This window comes from Cutaneotrichosporon cavernicola (assembly GCF_030864355.1).
Source record: "Cutaneotrichosporon cavernicola HIS019 DNA, chromosome: 7b".
Taxonomy (NCBI): domain Eukaryota; kingdom Fungi; phylum Basidiomycota; class Tremellomycetes; order Trichosporonales; family Trichosporonaceae; genus Cutaneotrichosporon; species Cutaneotrichosporon cavernicola.
The window spans coordinates 185,614-206,017 of NC_083400.1; the positions used below are offsets into that span (position 1 = coordinate 185,614).

At 59.2% G+C, this 20,404-nt stretch overlaps 11 protein-coding genes across 11 annotated transcripts; 7 read left to right on the forward strand and 4 right to left on the reverse strand.

The window, feature by feature from the left end:
* Nucleotides 1-784: 784 nt before the first annotated feature.
* CcaverHIS019_0702810 (uncharacterized protein) lies at nt 785-2,293 on the reverse strand (the record flags this gene model as incomplete). The annotated part of the gene is made up of 2 exons (XM_060603697.1): nt 785-1,751; nt 1,806-2,293. The coding sequence occupies 2 exons, from the start codon at nt 2,291-2,293 to the stop codon at nt 785-787; spliced, it is 1,455 nt and encodes a 484-aa protein (XP_060459965.1).
* Nucleotides 2,294-2,736: 443 nt separating this feature from the next.
* On the forward strand, nt 2,737-5,035 carry CcaverHIS019_0702820 (uncharacterized protein; the record flags this gene model as incomplete). The annotated part of the gene is made up of 6 exons (XM_060603698.1): nt 2,737-2,915; nt 2,947-3,146; nt 3,181-3,609; nt 3,639-3,769; nt 3,800-4,157; nt 4,197-5,035. The coding sequence occupies 6 exons, from the start codon at nt 2,737-2,739 to the stop codon at nt 5,033-5,035; spliced, it is 2,136 nt and encodes a 711-aa protein (XP_060459966.1).
* A 454-nt stretch (nt 5,036-5,489) lies between these two features.
* Nucleotides 5,490-6,025, forward strand: CcaverHIS019_0702830 (uncharacterized protein; the record flags this gene model as incomplete). The annotated part of the gene is made up of 2 exons (XM_060603699.1): nt 5,490-5,897; nt 5,987-6,025. 2 exons carry the CDS (start codon nt 5,490-5,492, stop codon nt 6,023-6,025), a joined length of 447 nt encoding a protein of 148 aa, XP_060459967.1.
* A 563-nt stretch (nt 6,026-6,588) lies between these two features.
* CcaverHIS019_0702840 (uncharacterized protein) lies at nt 6,589-7,923 on the forward strand (the record flags this gene model as incomplete). The annotated part of the gene is made up of 1 exon (XM_060603701.1): nt 6,589-7,923. The coding sequence occupies one exon, from the start codon at nt 6,589-6,591 to the stop codon at nt 7,921-7,923; it is 1,335 nt and encodes a 444-aa protein (XP_060459968.1).
* A 271-nt stretch (nt 7,924-8,194) lies between these two features.
* Nucleotides 8,195-10,004, reverse strand: sap145 (uncharacterized protein; the record flags this gene model as incomplete). The annotated part of the gene is made up of 2 exons (XM_060603702.1): nt 8,195-9,805; nt 9,837-10,004. 2 exons carry the CDS (start codon nt 10,002-10,004, stop codon nt 8,195-8,197), a joined length of 1,779 nt encoding a protein of 592 aa, XP_060459969.1.
* Nucleotides 10,005-10,451: 447 nt separating this feature from the next.
* MEX67 (uncharacterized protein) lies at nt 10,452-13,154 on the forward strand (the record flags this gene model as incomplete). Its single annotated transcript, XM_060603703.1, has 8 exons — nt 10,452-10,625; nt 11,261-11,536; nt 11,582-11,698; nt 11,739-12,025; nt 12,062-12,274; nt 12,308-12,702; nt 12,737-12,803; nt 12,839-13,154. The coding sequence occupies 8 exons, from the start codon at nt 10,452-10,454 to the stop codon at nt 13,152-13,154; spliced, it is 1,845 nt and encodes a 614-aa protein (XP_060459970.1).
* A 500-nt stretch (nt 13,155-13,654) lies between these two features.
* SPT4 (uncharacterized protein) lies at nt 13,655-14,197 on the reverse strand (the record flags this gene model as incomplete). Its single annotated transcript, XM_060603704.1, has 3 exons — nt 13,655-13,776; nt 13,908-14,016; nt 14,081-14,197. 3 exons carry the CDS (start codon nt 14,195-14,197, stop codon nt 13,655-13,657), a joined length of 348 nt encoding a protein of 115 aa, XP_060459971.1.
* A 261-nt stretch (nt 14,198-14,458) lies between these two features.
* Nucleotides 14,459-16,579, forward strand: CcaverHIS019_0702880 (uncharacterized protein; the record flags this gene model as incomplete). The annotated part of the gene is made up of 4 exons (XM_060603705.1): nt 14,459-14,679; nt 14,713-15,358; nt 15,392-15,599; nt 15,642-16,579. The coding sequence occupies 4 exons, from the start codon at nt 14,459-14,461 to the stop codon at nt 16,577-16,579; spliced, it is 2,013 nt and encodes a 670-aa protein (XP_060459972.1).
* A 344-nt stretch (nt 16,580-16,923) lies between these two features.
* CcaverHIS019_0702890 (uncharacterized protein) lies at nt 16,924-17,717 on the forward strand (the record flags this gene model as incomplete). The annotated part of the gene is made up of 2 exons (XM_060603706.1): nt 16,924-16,965; nt 17,046-17,717. The coding sequence occupies 2 exons, from the start codon at nt 16,924-16,926 to the stop codon at nt 17,715-17,717; spliced, it is 714 nt and encodes a 237-aa protein (XP_060459973.1).
* A 67-nt stretch (nt 17,718-17,784) lies between these two features.
* On the reverse strand, nt 17,785-18,665 carry CcaverHIS019_0702900 (uncharacterized protein; the record flags this gene model as incomplete). Its single annotated transcript, XM_060603707.1, has 3 exons — nt 17,785-18,021; nt 18,071-18,233; nt 18,274-18,665. The coding sequence occupies 3 exons, from the start codon at nt 18,663-18,665 to the stop codon at nt 17,785-17,787; spliced, it is 792 nt and encodes a 263-aa protein (XP_060459974.1).
* A 195-nt stretch (nt 18,666-18,860) lies between these two features.
* On the forward strand, nt 18,861-20,319 carry CcaverHIS019_0702910 (uncharacterized protein; the record flags this gene model as incomplete). The annotated part of the gene is made up of 5 exons (XM_060603708.1): nt 18,861-19,043; nt 19,097-19,285; nt 19,427-19,658; nt 19,690-20,201; nt 20,233-20,319. 5 exons carry the CDS (start codon nt 18,861-18,863, stop codon nt 20,317-20,319), a joined length of 1,203 nt encoding a protein of 400 aa, XP_060459975.1.
* Between the last annotated feature and the right edge of the window lie 85 nt (nt 20,320-20,404).

Here is a 20,404-nt window from a genome sequence, read left to right on the forward strand (position 1 = left end):
AGTGGATCGAGGAGAGGAGAGTGACGAGGTACGAGGTCCGTCCTGTCTGAAGTATGGAAGATGCATGAGATATTATCGACACGCGGCGCTCCTCTGGGTGGAAAATAGCAGAGACGCAACGACTGGATGTGACGTCAACTGACTCTCAAGCTGCCAACTCGCAGTAGTTTGGTGCCTGTGTCTTGTCTGCCACGCGGGTAGAAGCCCACCTCGGCCTTCCCTTCCCTTTCCTTCTCCAATCATCTCTCTTTTTTCTATCGCGTCAGGCTCATCGGCCTCAGCTTTTGCCGGCTGAGTTGATATAAAACAGACCGTGTTACCGTTGTCGTTTTCTTCACCTGACAACCTCCAGTGACGATAAACCTTTTTTTTTGTCTTCTTTCCTCTGAAACACATGAGGAAACCAATACGCGTTATCTTTCTGAGGAGATACCAGGTCGCGCGCGCTAGTCATGCGCTGCGCTCTATCCAGACACTACACTTTTCCACCCACATCCACATCCACATCCCCACACACAGCTCCCACCTCACTCCCTCCTTTGTAACATCCCACACTAGTCACTTTCCCCCAACTCTAACCCTCCCCTCCAAACACACTCTTCTCTTCCTTCCCTCCCCTCCTTCTCTCCCTCCATCCACCGCCCCAACCCCAGAACCTCCAACTCTCCTCAACCTCCCAAACCCCAAAACCCCAACCCAAACCCCAACCCCCTTGAAGCCCCCTTGTAGCCCCCCTTTGTAGCTAGGACATACATGCAGGCAGTACATTACAGTCTAGGATACACTATCGGAGGCGCCACCACGAGCTGCTCGCCTCTGGGCGCGGCTCCGCTGGGTCAATGTCAATCGTGCCGTACCCCCGAATACCGCGCAGCGGCTTGAACAGCCCCTTTTTAGCGGGCCCGGCGGCCGGGGGAGTCGGTTCAGGCGTCCCGAGTTCATACGCGCTGCCTCCGGGGTCATCGTCATCGTCAACGACGTCGATGAGAAGCGCGCGCCCCTTGCCCTTGCCCTTGCCCCGTGTACCAGGCATGGGCGGAAGGATGCTTCGGCGCCCGGTTGCGACACTGTCCTCATGTGGCTCGCCCTGTGACGGGCCGGCCAGGGTGACGCCAGAATCGGACGCCGTGCGCTTCGGGAGACCATGCTCGTCAAACTCGACAGCTTGTGCGTCCGCATCAAGCGCGATACCCTCGGGCTGTTCGTTCAAGTCGCCAAAGTCGGTCTTGAAAACGCGTTTCAAGCCTACGGGGATGAGGACGGCCACAATGACCGCAGCCATGCCGAGAATGTTGCGCGCCGAGAGGATTTGGAAGTCCTCGGCGCTGGTCATCTGGTCAAGACTGCTTCCGATCATGACATGGATCACAGAGACGGGACAGATGCCGAGGAAACACGTCAGCCAGAACATGCCCATTCCAATCCCCAGGTGCGGGGCGACAAAGTTGGCGATCCAGTGCGGCGGGAGAGGCAGGATACGGAGAACAAGGAGGAACGCAAAGACGCTGTCCTTGCCTGCCTCAGTACCCTTTTCGGGGTCGCCCATAATCTTCTTGCGCCACTTCTCGAGCATGCGCCGGTAATAGGGGAGCTCTAGGAGGGGCGGGCCTAGGAAGGAGGAGAGGGTGTAGCAGAGGATCGAGCCGGACGAGTCGCAGAGACATGAGAGGAGGAGACCAGGGAGGATGCCGTATGCCGCGCCGAAGAGGATCGAGATGTACATTGACCCGGGGAGGGTGAATGCTTGTACGCTGGGGTTAGCACGGCAAGCGCAGTGTGTGCGGCTCCTAAAGAGCTGGACTCACTAGAGATACGCCACGACGCCACACAACATGATACGCCACGGATACAGGTCCTTGTACTTCTTGAGCAGCGCGTTGAGGCCCTGCAGATCCGCAAATGAGCGGGGCAGCTTGAGTGCCGGGCGGTCCTCTGGCTCGACGTTTGGCATGCCGAACCAGAACGTGCCCAGCACAAGCGCAGAGAAGACAGCGAACAGGATACTGAGCTTGACGCCCGTCATGAACAGTGGCCCGCGGTACCACTTGCCTCCATCGGCGCCATGCCTCGACAGGAGCGGCACGCTCTCTCCGGCCTCTTCTCCTAGTGGTGCGTCGGCAGACGGAGTGCGCGACATTGCATAATACCGTGGTAACCCTGACGGCTCGGTTTCGCAGGGGTGCACTCCAATCGGCCCGAGCGAGTGTAGGCTACGCTCACTACGCGCGGGGGAGGGACTGCGCGGCGGCTCCATGTCTCCGAGGGTGGACGCGGCGACGTATGGGGACGGCATGGAAATGACGGTAGATGAGGGGCGGCGCGGCCGGCCGCGCGGCGAGGTATATATTGTCATGACCGAGGGTGAGTGTGATGTGAAGATTAGAGCGGCGTGTCTACGTCGCCGAAACTTGGAGTTAACTCGCCACCCACCGCGTCCCTCCCATTTCGAGGGTACCTAGTAGGGACCGGACATACGCGTTTGCCTCCGCTATTGGCGATTACGCCTCATTAATAGTCATTAGCCGACCAATCAAATACACATCAGAACCTCAGGGACGGAGATACCCGACGTAATCAATGACGTCGTTGGTACTGCCCCACTCTTCAGTTTCTTCACTCACTCCAAGTTGTTGATTTCATGGTGCGTCAAACAACTGACCACCACTGAGCAAGCCTGACGCACTGCCAGCTGGGCTCCTCACACCTCTATTAGTTCTGGCTACAGCAGTCGCCCTCATGACTTATTATGGTGGGGCTTCCCCAACCACGAACCTTCCCTCGAGTGGTAGTGAGACCCATACGCCCTCATCTGCCGCCAACAGGAGCGGGCTTAACTTTGGGCCTCTGAGGTTTGCCGGCCAAGCCAACTGGATCTTCCGGGACGACGTCACGGTGGCACAGGTTGTCATTAGCTAGTAAGGCTCTGCTAGGTCGGGCTGACGGCAGCACGGTCACGGAATCGCCCGTGCGCTTCATCACGGCCTTTCCGGCCGGTAACACGGGCGCCCTCGCGTACTTCCACCCTCTACATGGTACTCTGGGAGTGTCACTGACGAGCGTGGGTAGCGTGGTTCACGACGACGGCCAGCGGGGTATCGTCGGGCAGCTGAGTTTCCGCGGTGACGCAAGATTGGGATTGACAGTCCGTGAGCTGTCCAGCTTGTGTAGAGCTCATACCAGTCGGATCGGTGCGTACCCTCCGCGAAGTCGCCGGGGCAGGGAAGAGCAGCAACCTCGTCACTCGGCTTGGCGGGTACGACGGCGACAGCGTGTGGCTCACTCGTACATGGCTCGACGGCACAGTGCAACACCTTGGTCTCTTCGCAGGAAACAACACGCGTGTGGATGTCAGGCCGGCCAACGACCCCGCCGGCTTCCCAAGCGTCAACATCTCTCGGGTTGACGTCAACCATGACGCGACAGTCAAGTTTGAGAGCACGTTCAATTTCACCTCCTCGCTCCGTGGACTGGGGATGGATGACCTCTTCCCCTCCTCAGAGGACGTAGACATCATCCAGGCCATCCGCGCCAATAAGGAGGTGGTGGACCAGCTCGCTTTCCTCGCGTATGAATCCGAGTTCCTCGCCGGTGGATGGCGCTTCTTGACCTGTACGCTTTCCCTGGGCACACTGACAAAGACTTTGGCCGAGACACCCTCCTCGCAATGCAGGTTCTTCTTCCGGTGCTCTCGCCGCAGGCGTGCGAAGGTATCCTGGCTGGTGTGATACAGCGTACCGGCCCAGACGGGGAGCTGTGTCATGAAGAGACTGTAAGCTCCCCTCTATTGGAGCTGACCCAGATCGGCGAGTACGCCGCCATCCTCAATATCCAGGAGGGACATCCCGAGCGCGGAACGGCACCAGTCTACGACTACAAGATGGTCGACACCGATTTCCTTCTTCTCCCGGCCCTCGGTGCCTATGCCGAGCGGTATCCAGTCCGAGCGCGGGAGTTCATGGCCCGCAACTCCACCCTGGTTCCCGGCACGTTTCGGGAGCTTGTGCAGAGCAATGCTGACCGGGTACTCCGCCTCGCGCAGCCATTTGCCGAGAACCCAGGAAAGGAACGCTTGATCGCGTTCAAGGCGTGGCCGTTCGGTAACTGGCGCGACTCGGCGGCAGGCAACGGGTGGGGTCACTACGCATTTGATGTGAACTGTACGTCTGCTGTAATCGCAATCCACCAGCTGACAGCAGGTGCGATGGTCCCCGCCGCGCTGCGTGCCATGTCGAACTTGGCGGGCTCGCTGCTCCCCGCATCATATGACGTTCGCGCATGGGCGGAGACCTGGGAAAACGAGGCGTGTGCGCTTTTCGCTGTCCCCATCTCCGCCGCAGAAGCTGAATCGCGCCTCTCAACCTACGTACAGGCGGCTAACCTATCCTCCGACCTCCTCTATGGCGCGGGAAGCCTTAATGGTTCCAAGTCCAAGGGATGGAGCGATCCGGAGTACGTCGTCGGCGCCGTCCCGCTGTACGCCCTGGCGCTCTCCGACGCTCCAGTAGTGGTCCAACATTCAGACCTAGCCTTTGTTCTGCTCTACTCCCCAACCGCTCCCGAAGGGATAATCCGCGCGACAATAGCCGCGCTCCAACCGTACCCTCGCGGCCTCTTAACAAACGTGGGCATGGTCGTGGCCAACGCAGCGTACGATCCAGATCCCCTCACCTCCAAGTTGTTCGAGAACACAGCGTACCACGGCGCTGTGGCCTGGAGCTGGCAGCAAGCTTTCATGGCAGCGGGGATCGAACGACAACTCAAATTGTGCGAGACTTCAAAGCCAGCTTGGATCGCTCTCGCTCCAGCACTGAAGCAAGCCCAAATGAGGTTGTGGGACGCGATACAGGGATCCGCGCCTGTGCTCTGGACAGAAGTGTGGTCACCTATCTTCCATGAAGGCAAGTTTGCAATTGGCGATCTTGGGGCCATCTCGGCAGATGGGAGCGAGGGGGACGCAGTGCAGTTGTGGAGCTATGCGTTCCTCGCGCTCCGGGATGCGAGGACGGGGCGGCCAGTTGCGGCTGGGTTTGAGTAGGTTCCGGATTAGATGCCACGCTGCAGGTTCCCATCTGGCAGGCAGGCATCAGCTCGGCTCAATCGGTGAGTGACAAGTGGTCCGCCACTTCCGGCCTGACTAAAGGTTAAAGAGATGCATTCTTCACCAAGAGCTCCCTCGCCGACCCCGCTGATCCGCTATTCCGATTCAATTAAATGTGGCAGCTGCTACTTTGAATTACAGTCATCTCGCCATGATCCGGCCCGCGCGGCTGCGAGTCGCGACAAAGGACAAGCAACGGGCAAGGGGGCGAGCGAGCGAGCGAGCGACAACGAGGAGCCGAAGTGACAATCGACCGATCAGAAGCATCAAGCGAATGAAGCGGGGCGCAGGCATGAGTGTCAGCTGACCATACCCGTCCCCCATGGTATACTTCTGACTCTCACCTCACTCTTCCTGTCCTCACACTTCTCATCTCCACTCCTCCCACACCATGCCACCCAAGCGCAAGGCTGCCAGCAAGTCCGGGCCTATGGCCAAGCGCGACAAGGTCCAGCTCGAGAACCAGGCGAAGGAAATTACTGGCCAGATCACCGACGAGGACGGGGAGGAAGTGGAGGAGGAAGTGGAGAACGAGACGGATTCCGAGTACAATCTCAAGCCCGAGATGGATTATGACGAGGATGAGTTCAATCCCGACCTCAAGCCCGATGTTGACTCGGACTACAACCATAAGCCCAAGCGCGCGCGCAAGTCCCAGTCCCATTCCAAGACCAAGACCAACTCTACCCGCAAGCCTCGCACCGGTATGGTCGGCAGGAAGTGGACCGGCGCCGAGCTCGAAGCGCTCTTCACCGCCGCGCTCGCTGGTCCTACTCCCCTCGCGCGCTTCAAGACCGCCGTGGATGGACGTACGAGTCAGCAGTGCTACATGACATGGAGGTATGTTTCGCAAGTTTGGGACGGTCTGACGGTGGGCACACGATCCAGCCGGCCATCATCAAGTTCCTGCACGAGCGTAGCGAGTAGTGCCATCTCGAGGGGACAAGGTGTATTGTATGGAACTGTACTGTGCAGCTAGTGGGATGAATGCCTCAATCGGACTCAACTTGCTCCCAAGCCTATGTGTAGGTTACATTGAGGCCACGAGGGCTCGGGCGCGGGGGAGATGAGGCCGGATACTGTAACAATTCAGCCCTAAATTCAGCCTTCGGCACTGGCTGGGCTGACGTTCGCAATGCCTTGCCATGTCCTTCACGTGCCAGCGAGTCAAGTCGGTCGACTAGTAAGTTGCGGCCGCCCGACGTCCCAATACCATCGCTGCACCCATGTCCACCAAGTAACAGTGGAGTGATGGTGATGAGGTCAAGGGACCGACTCAGTACCAGTACATGATGTGGCGGAGGGATGTGACACAGGGGCGTGGGGATTGTGAACCGCATCTCATACGGTGCGAGTGCCAATACTGTATGAAGCGTGTGTGCCCCAAAGATCGAGAGGGCGTAGATGCCTAAGTTGGCAAGGATTTCTCACACTCGTTCTCATCATCACCATCACCCACTACACCTTCATCGACTATCCTCATAACCGAAATGGAAACCGAGGAGAGCCGTGCTGCTGGCGCCTTCGACAAGCCCAACCACGGCAAAGACAAGGGAGAGGACAAGGACAAGAGCCACGGTGAGAAGCACAAGTCGAGTGACAACACCAAGGACAAGCCCAGCGACGGCACCAAGGACAAGCCCAGCGACGGCACCAAGGACGTCATTAAAGACAAGCACCGCGACAATGGCAAGCCTCGCCATAAGTCCCACAAGCACAAATCCAAGTCCAAACACTCCAACAGATCCAGCAAGCCAGACAAGGACAGGGGTAGTAAACGCAAGCGAAGCGAGCATGTCGAGATGAGCGAGAAGCGGCGGGACAAGCTCCCCGCCTGCCGTGCACCCACCCCCGAGCCCACGTTACCACCAACCGACTGGGACGACGGAACGTGGTTGTGCGGTGTGCCGCCCGAGATCACTCACAAGCTGATGAGAATGGTCAGCCAGTATTCCCCGTCGCAGCATATTGAGGGGAAGCGCCGCAGGTCCTCGAACAGCAAGTCCGAGGGTAGTCGCAAGTCCCACGTAAGCCGCGTTCCCCGCGAGCCCATTGGCGAGGCTGTACCCGTCCTTCCAGCCACCCCTGTTATTATTAGTCCTACACCTCCCACGTCGATCGCTCCTCCCCGCGCCGCACCTCCCGCCATCAATGTTCCTTGCCTTGCTCCGGTCACTCTTACTCCAGCCCCCGCCTCCGCCACTCGTGCTCTGCCCCCGCCTCCTCGTGATTCCGCGCTTGCTCCTCCCACTCCCGCTCCCCGTCATGGTCCATGGGACAGCGAGTCGCAGAGCCAGTTGGAGCCCGAACCGGAGCACGAGCCCGAACCCGAGGACCCAGGCAATGACGACGATAGCGATTTCATTCAGCTGATCAAGTTCGAGGTCGACGAGAACGGGGACATCATGCGCCCCGCTACACCCGAGTACGACGAGCTCGACTCGTCCGATGACGAGAAGCCCGAGATTGAGGTTATTGTGATTTCTGATGATGACGGGCCGGTGCGTAAGCAGCCTCGCGCGGGGCCGTCTGGTCGGCGCGGCCGGACGCGGGCTGTTCATCCCAATTACCAGGCGTCCACTCTCCCGACCCACGCCCGCTCCAATCCCACCCACCAGATCCCCGTGCGCACACGCACCGAGCGGTACTGGAAGCGCTGGACAGCCAAGGAACTCCTCGACCTCCATGCTGCCGCGCTTACCGACGCGCCGAACCGTTTCGCCAATGCCGTTCCCGGACGTACGGCCCGCCAGTGCGAGTCAACGTGGCGCAATACCATTTACCCTGCTATTGTTAAGATGCTCGAGGAGCGTGGGCGCGGGTGAGTCGGAGTTGTGTGGTTAGTGAGGAGAGTGGGAGAGTGGGAGAGTGTGTGACTGAGGAGAGTGATCGACGATTAGTATGCACTCCAGATGCAGTTTGTGCCAGCGTGTCCGTCTCGTCACCTCTCCCCCATTTGAAGCCAGTCCTCGCCTTGCAGCTTGCAGCTCGCAGCTTGCCACGTGCAGATGTCCTGCATCTGAGATCAGCCGACCCACACAACTACGCTACACCGTGCATCAACTACGGCACAACCGCCTGTACACCTGCACCCGGCTAGAATTTGAACTTCTCCGTCTTCTCCTTCCCGCGCTTCTCCTCCTTGCGCGCGCGCTTCTTCGTCTCGCTCGACACAATGTCGTCAAACTCGGACCGGTCGACATTCGCACCAGGCACATGTACGCGGCTAGTCTCTGCCCGCGCAGCATCGTATTTCGCCTTGAGTTGGGCAGGGGTGAGGTCCTCGTCGCCGTCGAGGGACACTTCCACGTCACCGCTCTTGCGCTTCGTTCCCCGGTCCTCGCCAAGTACGGGCGCCGCTGCAGAAAGGTCGTACGCCGTGCTCGAGCCCATGAAGCCTTTCACGCTGCTCTCACGTTCCGGAATGACCGTGTACAGCTCGCGTGGTCCGCTGGGTCGGTCCTCGGTCTCGGGACGCTCGCGCCGCTTGCGCAGGTCCACAAAGTCTGGCGTCTCAAGGCCGCCGGGAACGGTAGAGGTGACTGAATTGTACCCGCTTGGTGTGGCGAGACCAGAAGGCGTCTCGAGACCACCGGAAGGCTCGCCGTCCTCGTCCTCGTCCTCACTCTCGGCCTCCTCCTCCTCCTCCTCCTCTTCCTCCTCCTCGTCGCTCTCCTCAGCCTCGACGTGCTCGATCTCGCCCCAGCGCTCGCGGTTCACAGCGTTCTGGTGCTCGATCTCGGCACCCTGCACAACGCCAAACACGTCGCCGTACAACGGGCGGTTGTACTCGTCCATCGGCGGCTTGCCCCATCCACCTGGATGGAATCCCCACTGAGCGCCGGCAGGGATTGGCGCATTTAATCCACGGATGCGCAGGTTGGGATACGAAGGAGGAGGGCCGAAACGCTGCATGGCAATGAGCCAAGGCGGCGGCGCGTTGGGGGGGATGCTCAGTGCGTCAATGAGCTCGTCGCTGAGGTCTCCGGGCTTCTTCGTGCGCAGGTCCGACGTCATCTCCTTGCCCTCGTAGTACGCCTCGCCAAACTTGGACATTGCTGGTTTGCCCTGGAACTTGAAGAATGCGTCGTGCAACTTCTGGTAGTCGATGTCGATCTTGCCCATCTTGGGCTGGACGCGCTCGCGCGTCTTTTGCGCCAAGCTCTGCGCACTCTCCTTGGACTTGACGGCGTCGCGCTGTTCCCCAATACCGGTGTCTGCAATCCATTGGGGGAGGTTGAATGGCGTCTTCTCCATTCCACGCCGTCCCGCGAGGTAGTCGCGCTTGGCGTTCCAGTGGCTCGGGATTGGCACACTGTTGCGGTAACTCTTGAGCGTAACGAGGAGACGAGGGTCACGTGCGTCGCGATCAAACCACTCGACAACCTCTGGTCGGTCAACGAGCTGCTTGAGCTCAGCGACAGACAGCTTGGACGCGTTCCGTCGCTCACGCCGTGTCATGCCAGCATCCTTCATCGCGCGATCCTTGGCGCGTGCGACTGCCTCCTCATCATCCTCCTCCTCGTCCGACCAGTATACCTCGCCTTTTTTTGGCCCCGCATCGATAACTGGCAGCCCGTCCTCGCCCTCGTTGAAGTGCCTGAACACGGTCGCGAATTGCGAGTAGTTGGGGTCAGACTCGGGCGCCGAGTCGAGGAACGCTTCGACAGTAAGCGTGGATGTGGGTGTGGCGGGGACAGAGTTAGACTGCGATCAGCGCGCTCGCACATCAACTCACCTCGGCATCGCTGACAGCTGATGATGACTCGCTAGGCGCTTCGGATGCGGCACGCTTCTGCTTGGCCTTGAGACGCTTGAGAGCACCACGTGACTTTGCGGCCGAGCTCTTGACGCCGCCTGCGTGTCCGTTTGGAGCTGCGCCGTTTGCTACTGCTGGCGCTGACATTTGTTTTGAGGATGGATGTTGGAGTGAGTTGAGCGACTAAGTCACCTGCTTGCTTTCAATGCAGTTGAGTGCGTTGAGTGGCAATCTGAATGGACGGGGGCTTTTGATTGGTTTTGATCCATGTGTGATTATGTAATGACATGCAAATTTAGTTCCGCATGTCATGTTTGCCACCCAAGATGGGTTAGATGACCGCAAGAGGGAGTGTCTAAATCAGGTCCGAGTCGAGATGATAGTGTATCCATTGTCTCTCTCTACATCAACAACATCCCCATCCTCTTTTTCTCTTCTTTCTCTTTCACACAGAGGTCATTCATTTATCTCTCTATCATCGTAAACCCACCCCAACCAGTCGCTCCATCCGCGCCCTCGCTCCGATCGCGACACTTAGAAACCGCGCCGATCCGAACGCCCCCTTGCCTCCACTCGTAACCACAATCCGCAACCATGAACAACTCTTCGGGCGGTGGCAGCGGCGGTGCTCAGCGCCACCTCAGGAGTGCTCTCCGCGGTATCACTGGCGGTGGGAAACAGGAGGGTATGGAGGTGGATGGTGACGCGGCAGGTCGTTCGCGTGGCCACAGACGGAACGCCGCGCGCTCTGGTGGACCTCTTGATCAGGTGAGTTGATTTTCATAAGTCGAGTAGAGAGGATTGCAACCCCAGGAGCTTTTGCCCAAGTGGCGAAAAACTGTATCGAAGACGTCCTTCGCCGCGAGTGGATGGTTGAGGCTTTGCGAGCCTGGGAAGGGATGGGGTGAGAAGTGTGTAGTGGCGAGTGAGAGTGGGATGGATAGCAAGAGGCTTGGATGAAGTGGGTTGGGATGAGGATGAGGATGTGAGTGAGAGTGGGTAGAAAGTGGAGCGGTAAAAATACTAGTCCGCTCAACATCTTCTCTCTTTACTGTGTCACTCGTTACCATCGCGCCCCCTTCACTCTCCTTCCTCAATTCTTATCTCTTCACATACGTCTGTTACATCTTCATATTCTACACCAACCCTTGCTGCCAACGACACCTCGCCTCTTGCGCTGCAAACGACAGTCTCTCAATTGGGCGTGCTCTTCATTCTTCAACGTCGGGCCAAGCCATCGTCGACTGCGTTTCAAACGGTGAGATCGTTGCTGACCGCGCTACCACTCCCTGCCCGACATGGATCCTTATAATCGTTTCCCATCGTCGACTCCCTCTTCGTCATCTTCCTCGTCGTCTGCTCGGCCTTCATTCATCCACCCTTCCCGACTTCACCTCATCCAGTCCGGTCGCCGCAAGGACACCCCCTACAACAAGCCTTCTGGCAAGTCGTTGTCGAGCCGCATCGGCGGCAGCATCAACCCCAACGCACCCGTCAATGCCCCCAAGGGCAAGAAGAGAGGCGGGCGCGACGCTCGTGATGACGTCCTCCGCGACAATCGCAGAGTCGAGCGTGTCGAGAAAGAGCAGCACACCAAGATGGGTGTCCTCATCAAGAGCGAGGAGATGAGACAGTGGCTCCGCTCTAAGGTTATAGGCCCCGGGGTCGTCGACATGTCGGTGAGTATCTCCGCCCTGTGCGCGTCGGCCTCTGTTAACCATTAGAACCTACCTAACGACCCGTGGCTTCTCAAGGAGGGCCTCTTGCCGCCAGGCCACAAGGAGGCCCCTTCCAACACTGGCCATGTTTTCTGGAAGCTCATCTCTCAAACCCTCGAAACCGTACGTCTTTATCCAGCACCAACAGCTAACCACTTCTTAGCCCGAGCAGAAGATCCACACCCTGTCACTTGCCAACAACAACTTTACCAATCTTGCCCCCCTGCAGAAGCTCCCCATCTGCCTTCCCTACATCCGGGCGCTCGATCTTAGCGGGAACCCCATCCACAAGAGCGACGAGCTCAAGCACCTCCAATCCGCAGGCGAAGCCAAGGGCAAAGCCAGTTCCGGCGCAGGCAGCCTCAAGAACCTGGTCGAGCTCAAGCTCGACGATGTCAGGTTCCGCATTGAGCTCCTCGCGCAGCCCGGTGGAGCGGAAAAGTACCAACAGTGAGTGGTCCCAGGAGTACATCCCCTAACATTCAGCGATGTCCTCCGTCGCTTCCCCGGCCTTCTTGTTCTCGACGGTGTCCAGCTGAACCGCATCATCTTCCCACTGGAGCGCAAGCCTATAGTCAGGCGTACTGCGGAGGAGCGCAAGCCTCTTGTGGCTCGCCCTTTCACGTACCCCTTCGACGTAAGGCCGAGCTTTGAAGAGAACGAAGCGGTCCACCAGGTTGTAATGGCGTTCTGCCAGAAGTGAGTCACCTTCCCTGAGCACACTGACATCAGGTTCTACACCCTCTTCGACGCCAACCGCGCCGAGTTGATCTACGCGTACCGCGACGACGCCACGATCTCAATCTCGCCTAACACTCTTCCGTCGCGCTCGTGGCAGGCCAGCGAGGTGACTGCCTCCCGCAGCCAGCGCCCAGCCCCCGTCTCCTTCGAGGCGTGGACGAGCCTTCCTGGCCGCAACTTCTTCCGCACCTGCACAACCATCGAGCAGCGAACCGCCACTCTCAAGTCGCCAATGGACAAGGACGAGCTGATTCGCTGGTGGAACACGCGTGTTCCGCGGACCGAGCACCCTCTTACCGACGCTTCCAAGTGGAGCATCGACGCGTGGTACTTTGACGACAACCAGGACCGCATCTCTGCCGTCATCCAGGGCGAGTTCAAGGAGCGTGAGTTTATTTGTTCCTTCTCAGCTGACAGTAGTTCCATCTGGGACGTGGCGCTCCTTCACCCGCACCTTCATCCTCGGTGCGCCTGCTCCAGACTCTCCGTACGTTTTCCAGCACGGATGTATGCTGACATTAGCGCCATCGCCCACAACTGGCCTTGTGTCGTTCTGGCCGACACGATGGTCGTTCACTCATACCTCGGCACCGGGTCATGGGACGGCAAGTCAACCCTTGCCAAGGGCGAGGTCACTATCGTCCCTCCCGGTCCCGCTGCTGCTGTTGGCGGCGAAGATGCGCAGAAGGCGTCGCTCATTGCGGCAGTTCGCCAGCGCACCGGGATGAACGCTGCCTTCTCAGAACTCTGTCTCTCGCAGAACGGCTGGGACGTCGACCGCGCTGTTATCAACTTTGGGGAGATCCGCTCGAGCATTCCGCCCGACGCGTTCAACTAGACGCTGTCTCTGGCGGGCTGGTGCTCTTGCATTACCACTCCACATCACACTCAATCAACTCCGTATCAAAGTTGCGCAGAACGAACGATTCGTGTCTCAATTATTGTCCACTGGCCCACTTTCCCCACGGCCGACGCTGGACGAGCGTTTCACTCTCTTATCCTCGGTGACCATCACAAAACCCATTCATCCTATCCGCTCCACATTCCATAAATGCATAAATGTATCACCGTAGCAATGTCTTGGGGTCGAGTTGGGCGGTGGTTGAGTGACCGACAGCGTTCTTCGAAACATGATATACATTTCAGCTGGTCGGAATGATCAGATTCAATTAGCATCTGTCTGATCAGCATGCTCAGCCTCGCCGTCGTCAACAAGCTAATGACTCAGTGCTTTTGAGTACGATTCCAGCACCACAGCCCCAAAGCCCTCATCCACACATGCCAACGCTGTCCAGTCCGCCCAGTAAGCTATACAACATGACGTGCCACTATATCTCTCTACAGCTCCTCGACGGCGTCACGCGGGCGGTACAGACCACCACGTGCCTCAATCGCATCAACCACGTCCTGTGGTGGGCGGCCAGTCACGCGAACGGCATAGAGTCCACGGCGCTTCTTGTCTGAGGTCAGCGAACAAAGGACTACTAGCTGGCGAGACCTCCAACCTGTATACCGTCCTGACGCAACCCATCTACGTCGTACCAGCCTTCCTGACGCAACCCATCTGCGTCGTACCAGCCCTCCTACTCACTAATACGTTGCCAACGCGCAACCCAGCTCTCCTCAGGCTCCATCATGGCAATCATGCCGTCGTAGATGGTCGAGGTGCAGTCCACGACACGCTCCATCGAGCCGCGCATCTGGTGTCAGCTCTGCTCGGTGGATTGAGCTGATGCCCGTCCTTAAGGAGACAAGGTGACGCACATCGCAGACATCCTCGCAGTTGGGGCAACCATAGTCAACAAACTCCTTGGGTGTCTGGAGGAGGGAGCAAATGAGACAGGCACGGAGGTTGGCCTGGCGGCCGCCTTTTGGTGGCATGATGGGTAGTGCTGCGGGAGAAGAGGGGAGGAAGAGTGGAGAGGAAGAGTGGAGAGGAAGAGTGGATGAGCAAGAACAAGATCAAGTTCCAAGATGGTTGGTGGCAACTTGATCTTCAAGCACGCCTACCTTTCAAGTCAGATAGGCACGGAAAGAGACTTTCCTTGAAGATTCGGTTAGGCGCGGATTGAGTCGCCACCCAACTCGACTTCTCCCCAGTTGAGCGATTTCACAACACCCACCTCGACAACATCGCTCAAGATGGCGGACATGTCGATAAACCAGGACTCGCTCACCGTCGAAGAGGCCAACAAGGTCCGCATCAGTCTCGGTCTCAAGCCCATTGGCGCCGACGATGATGGAGGCTCGGACGGCGAGCCAGTCGAGGACCGCGACGCCATCGCCGAGGAGAACTTTGCGCAACGGCGCGCCGACATGAAGCGCGAGCGCTCGGAGCGCGAAATGAAGGAGAAGATTGAGCGGTATGTATCTTGCTTCGATTGAGCTGACGTCAGCGCGAAGAACCAGCGAGCGCTGAACGCCCAGATGGCCGGCTCGACCTTGGGTGACGCGGGGCGCGACGACGTGCTAGACGCCAAGAGCTGGGCACGTAAGCTCGGCAAGCGGAATAAGAAGCGCGAGGCCGAGCTCGCGGCGCGGAGGCAACGCGAGATGGACGAGGCAGACCGGATCGTTTATGGCGAGGAGGACCTGATGGGTCTCAAGGTCGCGCACGACACGGATGCTTTCGTCGAGGGCGAGACGATCCTCACGCTTAAGGACTCTGGGGTTCTGGAGGATGGCGAAGACGAACTCCAGAACGTCAACCTCGCCGATGAGGAGCGGCACGAGGCCGCGCGGGAGCGTAAGCGCAAGGCCGGGCAAGGGTATACGGGGTACGACGACGAGGAGTTCGAGGAGGGACGGATAGGGAAGAAGGCGAGCGTGCTGAGCAAGTACGATGGCGACTTTACCGGTGCCGAAGTTGCGACGGAGGGGTTCCGTCTCGGCGCGCCGGTTAAGCGCGAGAAGACGCCTGACATGGATGTCGACATGGGCCATGAGGCACAGATCAAGGTCAAGCTCGACCTAGACTTTGCGCGGGACTGGGATGTGTCGGACTATGCCAAGGAAGGAGACGCTGGGTTCAAGAAGCCCAAGGTGAGCATATGCAAGAACCGGACTGATGAACAGAAGAGGCGAGCGAAGAAGTCGACTCGGAGGGCAGAGGTCGAGGAAGACGATGGAATGGAGGTAGAACCGACGTTTACGAAGCGTGTGGTCGGTGACGGGCCCGATAACCTCGTTGACGACGATGATATACAAGCTGCACTTGCGCGGAGTCGGCGGAAGATCACCAAGAAGAAGCCCAAGGCCAAACCCGAGGACTTGGCTGTAAGGAGTGAGTCAGCTACAGCCAGACACACGTTAGCTGACGCCATAGTTAAGAAGGAGCGCGAGGCCGAGCCGGCGGCGCAGGAGGATGGCGACGACGACGGTGACGGACTTATCACGTTTGACGAGACGAGCGAGTTTGTGCGTAACGTCACGACCGAGAGCCGCGCGGCGCCCGTCAAGAAGGAGCGGTCTCGGAGCATCAGCGCGACGCCTGCACCGCCTGCAACCAATGGCGAGGCAGTCGTGGTCAAGGTTGAGCGTGTCGACGGAGACGTGGACATGAGCGACGACGAGGACGAGGACGACTTGCTCGCCGAGATGGCTGCGCGCGAAGGTCTCTCGTTAGCCGAGTACCGGATCAAGATCGACAGCCAGATGGAGGAGCTAGGCGACATGGCGAAGGCCCAAGAAGAGCCAGAGCCGGTGATGGGCAACGGCTTAGGAGGTGTGCTCAACCTACTCCGCAACCAGGGGTCTCTGGAGAAGCAGAGCGAGGCGGACGCAGAACGTGAGCGCCTGCAGAAGCAGCACGACATGTGGCTCGCCGACCATCGGCGGCGGCAAGCTCAGCGCGAGCTGGAGCGCATCGCTGCCCGCGGTGGGAACAAGGACCAGGCGCAGCGAGAGTACGACAACCGGCAGCGCGAGGCTGCGGAAGCGCGCGACGCCCTCGAGGCGTTCAAGCACTACAAGCCTGACGTGTCGATCAAGTACCACGACGAGCTGGGTCGCGAGATGAGCGTCAAGGAGGCGTGGAAGAGTCTGTCGCACAAGTTCCACGGCAAGACAAGTGGACGGATGAAGACGGAGAAACGACTGCGCAAGATTGCAGAGGAACAGGCAGCGCAGCGCATGACTGCGGGCGATACGCCGCTGGGCATGAGTGATGCGTTTTCCCGCCGCCAGGCCAAGACGGGCGAGGCGCACATGGTCCTCTCGGTGGGGAACAAGGGGAGTGCAGCGGGAGTGGGCAAGAAGCGCTAGGGCGAGCGTGGGAGGATGCATGGGTACTGTACCATGGTGTGGGTCCGCGTGGCGATGGGGTGACTCACGTACTTCTGTGCCCCTTCGAAACACGCGAAACTGCCATCATCATGTCATCTGTGGAACGCGAAGGCCGACATCACGGATAGATGAAGCGAGGGCCATTGTTCACATTGTCTACTCATCACGCTTCCATTGTCAAGAGCATCGCATTAGCCTCGCCTGGTGGCGTCGAGACGGCATATATACTGACCTACTCACAGCGGCCACGCGCCACTCACACCCAACTCCCTGTCCCCGTCCTACACCCACCCAGTTCAGCATCACTATCCATCCTAGTCGCCATGCTCCTCCTCGCCTTAACTTACCTCACGCTTGGCGTCTCCGTGAGCATTCCCTCCCTCTCCTCTTTGCGTTTCCCCCTCTCTCTCCTCTATGCCCCCCCCTCCTCAGCCACTGACCTCAGGCCGCCACGATGTCGTGGACCAACGCCACCCTCGGGAACAAGTGGACTGCAGCGCAGCTCAACGACTCCTCCTTCGCCAAAGAGGAGATGCTTGTGCGTGTGCACTGGGCCCCGCCGTTTTGCGACAACGAGGTAGACACTACGTCCGTCACCGTGTCCACCACGACCTCTATTCTCACCACCAAGTCCACCGCCACCGCCTCCGCCTCCGCCTCCGCCACAACGGAGACTGGGACCAACGCCACACCCCTCCTCTGCATTGGCGCCTACACCGCCAACGCGCACAACGCAACCCCCGCTCTCGTACCGTGCTACTCCCCCACCGCCGCCCTAGTTTTCGGGACGCACCACCACATCGCCCTCGGCAACGGCTGCCTCACCGCCCCTTCGGACCCCAGCAACGGGTTCCTGGTCACAATTGAGGACTGCGACCCCGACTCGGAAGGACAGATCTGGTCCTGGGCCCGCCACGGGTCCGAGTGGAGCTTCACGCACGGAGACTTCTGCCTCGATGTTATGGACGGGGTTTATGATGTCGGCACGCCGCTGCAGGTTTGGGAGTGCGAGGAGCATGGGGGAAACGAGAACCAGGTGTTTGGGTTCGAGAAGATGCTGCGGATTGATTATGGGGACGCGGAAGTTTACGTGGACGGCATTACGCTGTCGTGGTAGATTTCGTAGTAGATAGTATACATACTGGTCTGGTGAGGAACGATTGGAAAGTCTATGATGCACCCGCCTACATGTACATCCCGCCCTCGGAACGCGAGGGCTGACGCGGCCGAGCACCCATCCCCGGACCAGCGAAACGCTCGTCGTCGTCCTCGTCCCAGTGGGCGTATCGCCCCAGTGCCTTGGACATCGGGCCCGGAAGAGAGGAGAGGGCCGGCTGCAGGGCGGAAGCGGAGAGCTGCGAGAGGGGAAGGGGGAGGAGGTGAAGGGTTGCGTCGGGGATAACGCCAGCTGGGTGTGCGGCCTGATGTCAGCTTGAAGCGACATAAGAGCTGCGCGAATAGCGGACGTACCTGCGAAAGAAACGCGCCGGCCAGGCCGGTAACGTAGTTAGGCGCGTCGTAGCCCGGCCCCTTGACGGCGGTGGAGGAGAGCACACGCACAGGCGGGTCGGAGGGTACATGCTCTCCGGGCTGGGGGATGTACATGCTCGGCACGTACGACGAGAACAGCGTCCTGTCATCAGACACCATATCATAGTAAGAGGGAAACTCACCAAGAAGAACCCTTTACAACCTCAGCGAGCTGCTTGACGACTTCGTGCGCCTCCAACCCATCCTGAAGCGCAACAACAACCCCGCCATCAACAGACACGCCCATGCCCGCCGGCTGGCCGCCGACTTGTACCTGGAAGATGGGCCGGCCAACCGCGCGGCGGAGGAGGAACTTGCCTGCTTGGCCGATACCCACCACCACCGCCCCACTGCCTGACAGCGGGTGAGGGTTCGAGGAATCGACTGGGAGGAGGTGGATATTCACTCCTGGAGGTGGGGCCGAGGCTCGATGCGAAGTGGTCGGATAGACGCCCTGGCCCTCTTCATCTGACGAGTCGGACTCGATGCGGTAGCGTGGGGGCGGGCCAGTTAGGGGCGAGGTTGGGTCGTACATGTTGAAGATAGTCAAACAAGTTGAACGATGATGCAGTCGTCACTTGGGATCAGTTGGGTGGAGGTTAGATATCCACGTGGGAAAGCAAGTTTGGTTCCGCGGTAAGGCGGTGGAGGCGGTGGAGGCGGTGGAGGCGGTGGAGGCGGTTTGGAGCCGAGATAGGTTGACGTAGCTACAACTTTGTTGTTAACAACCATGAGCACGAGCATGATGATGGTCAACAAGGTCAATGAGCTACGATATCCTTCCCAGAGCAGTGCCTTCCTTGCTCTTCCTTACGAGGTTCTCCTCGAGATCCTTGTCCTCCTTGGTGCAGAGGACGTGCACTCGCTCCTGGCGACGTCGACTACGTGTCGACAGCTTCACGCTTTACTCTACGTACGTTGTTTCTCTCGGCTAGCTGTGGGGTACTAACTTGGAGCTAACACCAGGACGACCAGCGTGTATGGCGCGGCCTCGCGCTCGCTGTCTACGATGACCCCGCGCACGCGTGTGCCTTCCTCCAACCCCAAGAGGTGGATTGGCAGGCACGTGTGCTCTCGCGCGCTATCGCTACAGAGATTCTCATGGACTCGCGGAATGTGCTTGGCGAAACGTCAAGCCGACAGCTCGACCTCCTCGTGAGTCTTCAGCTTATCCGCATCTTCGTAGGCTGATGGCGGCGCGCGAAACGTGCTCTAATCAGTGACACCCTCCTGGGGCTGTACCTCGACATGCCTGCGCATCCCGCCGACTCTCGCAATGCCAAGTTACTAACGCAGCTCCTCAAGCGGGAGGAGTTTGCATTCCTCGCCCTCAACGGCCGCGGAACGGCGTACGCCGTCCTCGACATCCTCCGCCGAGTACTAGACGGGGATATGTGGGACGGCGAGGCAGCGGTCGAGGCCGAGTCGCCGTTCATCAAATTGTGGCGTCTTTCTCCAGTTGACATGACATGTGACAGTAATGGACTCGTGGACTGGTCCACCATAAGCGCCATGGTATCCATCCTTTGTGAGTTCTCTCGAGATCGGGCTGACCGCAGTGTGGCAGTACGCTTCTGAGGAGGCCCAAGTCGACGTAGAACGGATTGAACGGAGCATTTCAGCCCCGCTTGTGGGAGTAGGGCTCGGGAGCGGGGAGGACTGGGCCGGCGTGAGCGGGGACTGGTATGCTGTCGCACAGTTTTTCTCCGAATGGAGGTCAGACGTACCCCTGGCCGAGCTTGGAACATGGACGGTGTCGCCCTGCTCTCTCGAGGACACATTGGACGGCTTCAGCGCTTTCATGGGTCGCCTGCCTACGGCGCAAGAAGCGACCGTCCTCGATCCCATAGTTCCCTTCTCGACTGCCTGCGCTCCAATCTACTTCTCGGGGAGCAACCACACGCTGCCGCACACCGACGGCACACCTGTCAACGTGCACATCCGTGGCGTAGTGCGGTTATCCGTGGATTACCCGCCAGCAGCTGTATGGACTTGGGTGATTGAGCGGCCGGACAACCAGGTCATTGCGCGCGTGGTGCAAATGCCAGGACGGGGGAGCGGTTTCTTCGGCGTAAGTCCTGTCAACTCAAGGCTAACCACAGCGTTTGGTGATGGTGGGAATGGTGGGAACTCTGAATCCTGTCGAATTCGACGAAATCGAGGGCGCGGTATGGATGATGCGGACGTAGTGTACAGGATATGCATTTGACCGACTGATTCTATTGAGAACCGGGGCGATCGCGTCGACGGTCACCAGCTTCGGGCCGTAGTTGA